The 8,222-nt window shown below is 34.7% G+C and overlaps 1 protein-coding gene across 1 annotated transcript in view; it reads right to left on the reverse strand.

The window, feature by feature from the left end:
* LOC129271007 (uncharacterized) overlaps positions 1-7,011 on the reverse strand; it is a 37,281-nt gene extending 30,270 nt beyond the window's left edge. The window contains exon 1 of the mRNA XM_064107112.1: positions 6,626-7,011. Within this exon, the coding sequence (XP_063963182.1) occupies positions 6,626-6,734 (109 nt within the window). The 5' untranslated portion in view covers positions 6,735-7,011. The remainder of the gene's footprint in view (positions 1-6,625) is intronic.
* Between the last annotated feature and the right edge of the window lie 1,211 nt (positions 7,012-8,222).

Raw genomic sequence — 8,222 nt, forward strand, 5'->3', positions numbered from 1 at the left:
AATTGCAAATATTCAAGACCATTTTTATGGTCTTTATATCTAAAGGAATCTTCGTATGCAATGACAAATTCACAAGCCCTAAAATTCAATTATTTTATAAAAAATATTCAACAACAAATTAAATGCACATGCTTTGTTTTTTTCTGCCGCCCAGTCATTTCTTGATAGGCTCGAAATATTCATAATTTTCCTTCTACTTTGATCAATTTGGGGAAAATGAAATTATTATAGAAAGAAATGTTCTCCTTTTTCTATTAATATAATAATTTAGTCATCATAATGATTGCATAATAGGATTTCTATATTATGATTCGTGTCATGATAATATCAAATTGGAGTTGACACTCCGATGACTAAGCGTCTCTGCAATGTACATATCTGATCACCGACCCTGAGTTTATAGAAATGTAAAACTTCAACAAAAAACATAACACCTTGCACAAACATTCTTTACGTAAGCGAACTGGAGCGATCCACCGTTCCAGCCCGAACACTATTCTCCAATTTACAAAAGAGATGTATAATTTGAAATGTTTGTCAAACATCTTACATTTTTTTATCCTATTCACAAGCCTATATACACACTTTCCAAATTACCCATCTGAAGAAGATATAGACAGGTTTCTGTATTATATTGAATTAAAGAAATAAAAACTGTTATAAGACAAAAGCTAATACTGAGCTGATTGTTTTAATTTGCCATTTAAAGGTCAAGTCCACCCAATAAAATAGTTGATTTGAATAAATAGAGAAAAATTAGACATGAATAACGCTGAAAACTTCATCAAAATCGGTTGTAAAATATGAAAGTTATGACATTTTAAAGTTTCGCTTATTTTTCACAAAACAGTTCTATGTTCAACTCAGTGATATGCAAGTGAGAGACTCGATGATATCACTCACTCACTATTTCTTTTGTTTATTATTGTTGAAATTATACAACATTCCATTTTTTACAAATTTGACAATTAGGACCCCCTTGCTTGAACCACAAAATGTTAAAATAATGGAATTCCATGTGTTTAGGGAGGAATGAAACTTTGTTTCACATGACAATGACAAGAAAATAAAAATATGTCATATTTCATGTAATAAAATCCAAAGAAATAGTGAGTGAGTGATGTCATCAGTTCCCTCATTTGCATACCGAACAGGATGTGCATATAACTGTTTTGTGAAATTAAGCAAAACTTTGAAATGTCATAACTTTCTTATTTTAAATCCGATTTTGATGAAATTTTCAGTGTTATGTTTGTTTGATATTTCTCTTTCTATTCAAATCAGCTTTTTGTTGGGGTGGACTTGTTCTTTAAACTTAGGCTTTGTTTCGAATTTGGGTGCTTGTATCCCTCATCCCTCCATGTAATAAAAGGTATCTCTTTATAATAATATAGTTCCTTATGAACTGACTATTGACCTTCTGAACGTAGAACCAGGCCAGACAGCTCAACATGCCTCTTTACAGTGTACAGAAACCAATATAATGCACAATTATTGTTGTGTCCACGTTTTTCGGAAATACGAAAGAATGTCGCCCGGTATATGAATACACCAGTGAGATAAAATGCACTCTCCATGCTTTCACATTTTATGTATATCATAAAACAAATTTTATTATTACAACCTGATACTCTTCATGAGGACTGTCTTACATAGCAACAGGTCATGCATATGCAAGACTTAATAAATTATGTAGATTGAAGTAGAAATTCGAGCTACATGTATTTCAAGTTATAACACAGATTGAACAAGGACAATTTGATTATTTTTTGCTGACTCATTCTTAGAAATTTCGATCATACGCAGGATTCGACTTGCTCAGTGAGCGACTTACTAGTTTTGATTTTTTTTTTTTTTTGGGGGGGGGGGGCAAGAATATCAGAAACATATATTTTTAGTGCTGGAAATCGTTTAACATTTCGGTTCTTTCATAATGAGTATAGTGATCACGAATAATGTTTAGAATTCAATTTTCAATAGGAAGATTTTCAAATAATTTAAATGAAGGCGGTCAACTTCATTAAAAAGAGAATCAGTCTAAAGGTCTAAAGCTTTGGTAAATTTTTAATAATATTCTACACTCTAAAAACAAATCAGTCAAAAATGACTAGTTAATAGGGTCAGCTGAGTGCAGCTGTTATTCTAGTCATATTTGACTATTTTCTTGTCGTATTTTACTAGAACATAGTTATTTCTAATTAGAATATATGTCAGAAATATGACTAGCATATCAGTTGCACCCAGCTGACTACTTGTCTGGTCAATTTGACTGATTTGTTTTAAGAGTGTATCATTAGTGACCGTTATATCCTTTTCCATTGATTGAATCTTGATGACAATTTGGATTTAACGGTTAGTCATATTTCGCACTTCCTTTAGTTATCACAAATGTATATAATATCAATATGCTATATATGAATATTCCTGAAATTACCATCCAATTCTAATGCTTGAGAAGTATTTCTGGACCAAAAAGAAAAGCCCTGTTGCTGGGATCCGGACTTTTAACATTTTGGTATTTACAAAAAGTTAACTTTTACTAATATCTTTCAGATCTTAATCGGGGTTTTTCCACATCATTTTAGTGATGTACATGTAGGGCTATTCTTTTATCTTTTCTGACTGCCAATTTAAAGCTCTTCATATTTACAAAAACTTGAAATAAGCTTTAATACTTACGGGTTTGTGTTGTACGGGAAAGTATTGAGAAATCGTGAAAAATATTTTCTTTTAATAAAAAAAATAGATGACAGAAATGCAGAGGGAGAAGCCAATAGGGAACTGTATTCGAAAAGTAAATGTTTGTTAACACGGCACTTATAATACTACGCAGCAAAACCAAAAGACAAAATAAACACAATCAGTTAAAAAGTTGATTGATTAACGAATTTGTATCAAGTTATTAAACAAGTATAATGTCTATATAGTCATGAGGCTATATATATATTTGAAGGATTAACAATAGGCCTATACACGCTGAATAATAAATTGTGCCTTTTATTTTTTAAGTACTGATATCAAACTTTCTCAAAAGTTTATTTTTCCGAAGTGTCAAAAATAAATGGCGCCTTTTTCAACATCATATTCCTGCATTAATAAAACACAACGATAGACATCGTTACCACAGCAACGCGTTCATCTCGGTCGAGTCTCTGATGATCAGAGCGTGGGAGGATGGGGACATTCATCGTCACCATCATCGCTCAAAATAGATTGAAAAGGGAACACAACTTGGCATTCTTTTCCATTGTGGGCATGTTCTTATATGGAGCAAAGAATGGCGGATGACGTCACGTGGGTCAATCCTTTCTGCAAACTCTAAAAAGAATAAGAAAACTCGACCCATATCACACTTCCAGGGCATGCTGACTGTCACGTGGACCTGCGATGGATCAATAATGGTCACATTGTCGTGGGAGTGGAGGGGACATATCTATTTGCATCTCTTCATTTTCTTTATACTCTGCTCCTCCACTCTTCCGCCTCAACATTCTTCTTGCCCTCCCCGGCCCTCATACGCATCTCTCCGACACGCCCCTCTATCGTCTATATTTCTTTTTATCATTTTTCACCGCATTTGTTTTGTAAATCACATCGCATCTCTCTCTCTCTCTGCTTGTCTCCGGCATGCCCCCTCTTTATATCCACTTTTGCTTATAGCTTTCAAAAATATATATTTTAAATCACATCGTATCTCTTTCTCTCTTCTTACTTATCTCCGACACGCCCCCCCCCCCGCCCTCTATACCCACTTTCTCTCATCATTTTCATCGCAAGTTATTTCAAATCACAATTCATATCTTCCTCTCTTCTTGCTCGTCTCCAGCACGCCTCCTCGTATCCACTTTTTTCTACCATTTACATCAAATGATACTAGTATTTCAAATCACAACTCATCTCTTCCTTCCCCTTTTCCTATATACATCTATCGCCTTCTGCCTCTTCTTCGTTACCTTGGTTTGCTCTTCAATTCTTAAATCACTTTCCATCTTCAAATTGGTAAATGTTCAACGTTAATGTGATTAAATCAGTGGGATATGTTCATCTTTCAAATCACTTTAATTCATGAGCTATTCTTTTTTAATCTTCATTTTGCTCAGTGTATTTGGAATGCAACTGAACCAACTGCGATATAAAAAAAAAAAAAAATTAAGAACCTATATGAATATATGGAAATTGGGTTTTCCCTTTGGCCCCATGTATTCCTTTAAGCAAAATACGAAAATTCAAAATATATCAAATAATTCCCCTTTCTTTCATCTTCACTGTTTGTTACTTATGTCCTCTCAATTTTCAAAATTTCGATGAAATACGGCTACACTATCGTTACTTTCTTATCAATTTTAAATTTTTTTACAAACGACTGCCTTTGTGAGTATATAGCGAGGAGTTTGGTTGCGCTTTCAAAACAGGCTTATTTTAGAAGAATTAGTTCAAGAGAAACTTCCAAATGCCTTTGAAGTTTCACATTTCGTTATGAGTATGCAAAACAAAATAGTTCAGAATGATAAGGGTATTATTCAGTGCCTATCCATAAATCTGTTTCCAGTGCAGATTGTCATTGAATGTCTCAATATAGGGAAATAGTTATAGATAATTATTCGTGTAGAATCAATGATCGTGATTACCAAATATCGTTAAGCTTGCCAATAATAATATTAAAAAGGCCCAACATAATATATCGCACTTTTTTCGGACCGGGTGCATCATTACATTACTCAGTCATCACCATCACCCCTGTCGTAGTCGTCGCCGTCATCATTACCACTTACCGAGTTATTAACTACCATACTGACACCAATTCTATTGTACCTCAGGCTCAGTATTACCCCAATCACCACAACAATTTACACCGCCACCAATCATAACGCATCCCACCATCGATCACCATCACCGTCGTCATTACTGTATTTTTTTCATAAAGTACATGGCCAGCTTGATCTTCCAACACCACTTTATCACCTTGCAGAACCACCACCATCACTTCCCATATTCATCATCTAAATTTCAACTTAACCACCTAGCTCGACCACCACCACATCATCATCGCAATCATCATCAACATCATCTTCATCATCATCATCAACAAAGGACCCCATGGAAGAACAGTGGTATTTTATTAATACCGCTGAAATGGGCCATCCTCCATATGATCTGTACGTTATGTTAAATTGAGCATGTATATATTTTATTTTTATATGAAAATAAATACAAACAAACATCAGCATCATCATCAGCAGCATCATCATCATTTTCATCCCATCCATGCAATAACCACCACTACCAGCACCACAACCAGTACCACCTCGGCATTCATTATTCATATCATCATACTCACCATGCAGCATCACCCACCACAACCCTTAAAAACATCCAACCACCACAATGAGTTCAAATTCCGACCCCATAGGTACCCTTCCATCTTTATCGATGTCGTCACCCTCGTTGTGGTGGTAACAGTTTACGTACTATAAATTTCAGTCTTGTATCTCAGATCATAACAAGGAAGATTATTTACCAAATTGAAAAAGCTAAAATTCAAATGTGCATGGGATTTCTGTAGATTATAAATACAACTGTAGGAGATATACAACTTGTGTCAGTTGGTTACTTTGACAATAAATTCATAGTACATTTTGTTCACAAGAACATGCTAGCTTGCTAGCTTGCAAGACATATAGGAACAAGTCATTAAGAATGTATTCCAAATAAAATTAATGATTGATTGATGGATACCTCGCCGTAAATCTGAACTTGGACCAATTACAGATGGACAATCATCGAATAGTTAATATTCACTAGCATGTGTCCGTGATTGTGATCTGAAAAACATTCTCTTCATAATTTTCTGCTTTCATCCTACCGTGTTCCGCCGTCGTTAATTATAGGCCATGAGTTGAAAGAAGCACTTTGTGATTAGACATTGACATTGCGCAAACTGTACGCGCAGAAGATGATAAATCACTTAAATCCTGGAAAATTGATGTGCAGTTCTGGTTTACCTTTGGCAATCTTAGTTCCATGTGTTTTATTTGGGAAAATGTATGCATATAGAGGCAATATTGTGATTTATTGCCTATTATAAGAACCCTCATACTGTGCATTAACTGTATATTATTTATAATCCCATTTTTCATTTTTTCTCTCCTAATATTCCAGAGATACATGGCTCAAGATCGTTCATCTCTTAATGTTATTGAGGTCATTATGCGCGTGCGGAAGTGTGCGGATCAAAAAATATCATATTTTATGTCACAAAATCGTCTGCTTCTTAATAAGATGCACATAATCACTAGGCAACGGATTTCGTTCGATCAAATAAATGATAGCGTTAATTTGAATGTCCATCTCTAATAGGTCCATGAACTGGGGATGAAAAACTTAACCATGGATTGTCTTTTGTTCGTGGCCGTGGGACATCTATTGTTGCATTCCAATCAGGTTTCCAATTACAATCTTTTCAAAGAATATAATTAACAAACATAAAGTAGCATTCCTGATGGTATCGATAAAGAAGACACACTGGAACAGCGAAAACTACTTTCGACCAGCTGTTTGTTTCATCGATTTTTATTTTCTACCTCACTTAAGAAGAAGAATGAAGTCTATCTATTATATAACTTACCGCTTCTCGTGATTCCGTGGGAAGACATAGATGTGGATTGCCCAATGGTTGACTGTCTGCCGTTTAATATGTACGAGACATCGAGGGTTGTTATATTCTCCGTCGACATCGTGGATATTTTCTAGAGAACGATCACGAGACGAAATGGAGAATTGTCGAAGAACTTCGAGAAGCCGGTTGAAGCAGGCGCGAGATGCGGTGGAATATCCGGGCCGACCCACCAAGAGACAGCGGGGACTGAGCTGTGAAGGTGTTTGATGCGTGTTCGCTGATGTTATGTAAGAAGTTTGAGCAAACATCTTCAACTTCATGGTCGAGTGAATCCTGTCTACAGATCGATCCAAAGATGTCTTGAGGAGTTGGGGGCAAACTTTGTCTTGGAGTATAGACTAATTTCAAGACTGGCTGACTTTAATCTCGCCACATTTTTTTTTTCTTATTTGAAAGTGTTCCCTGTCCCTATAATTTGAAGTGTTCCATCATGACGTCACTCTTTTTTAAAGCTTCAAGTTTTTCATATATGCGTATAATACTATTTGTCTTAATTTAGAATGTTTCATCTTTCTATATCACTATCTCTTTTAGATGGTTCCATCTCATCTCATCTTTCTTTCTTTAACTTTTATTTCCGTCTCGCCAATCTCTTTTGTTTTAATAATAATGATGATTAATTTCAATTCAACATTTATTTTTATTCCCACTGACATTTCATCCATTTTATACAAATCAATAATAACATGAATATAGGGGTAACATTCGTAATTCCGAAGGTTCGTTATTCCGAAGGTTCAAATATTACGAAGGTTCGTCATTCAGACTTTTCGTTAATCCGAAAACGAAATAAGGTTCGTTATTCCGAAGGTTCGTTACTCCGAAAGCACAATAAGATTCGTAATGCCGAAGGTTCGTTCGTCCGAAAACGAAATAACAATTATTACATGCACACAGACAAAAGTATGAGGATGTAAGAAAATATAAACCTAGATATAAAAAATCAAAATGAATATCCAACGAAAGACTAATTTGTGTTTCATATTTCATTCTTTAAGTTTCCTGAATTTCTGTTTAGTTTTTAATGTTTAATGCTTAATGATTTAAGTCTCATGTCAATTATGTGTATGTTTTATGTGTTATATATATATATATATATATATATATATATATATATATATATATATATATATATATATATATTAATGCTTTATGTTTTATGTTTGACCTGTTGCGTTTCATCTTGTCACATCTTTCTGATCTTATTATCTGCTCTGTCGTATACACCTCCTTTATTTTATTCTGCTTTATTTTACCATACCATATTTTATTTTAAACCGATCCTACGTACTCACCAATTTCATGTTTTCTGAAACCGTGCTTCTTTTGGAATGATGGGGTAAACCATTAAAAAAAAAATTGCCAAGCTTGTATGATAGACTATTGATGGGCGTGGCCTGGTCCCGTTGTTACCATGATGTCATCAGTGGATGGGGTTATCATTCGCTCATGCCGTGATGGCCTTCGTTGGTCTGGAACAAATAACGGTGAGACTTTTCTTTCGGGGAGAAGAATAAAGGATGAGTTTGCACATGCTGTATACGTC

Source organism: Lytechinus pictus, chromosome 11, assembly GCF_037042905.1.
Source record: "Lytechinus pictus isolate F3 Inbred chromosome 11, Lp3.0, whole genome shotgun sequence".
Lineage (NCBI taxonomy): Eukaryota > Metazoa > Echinodermata > Echinoidea > Temnopleuroida > Toxopneustidae > Lytechinus > Lytechinus pictus.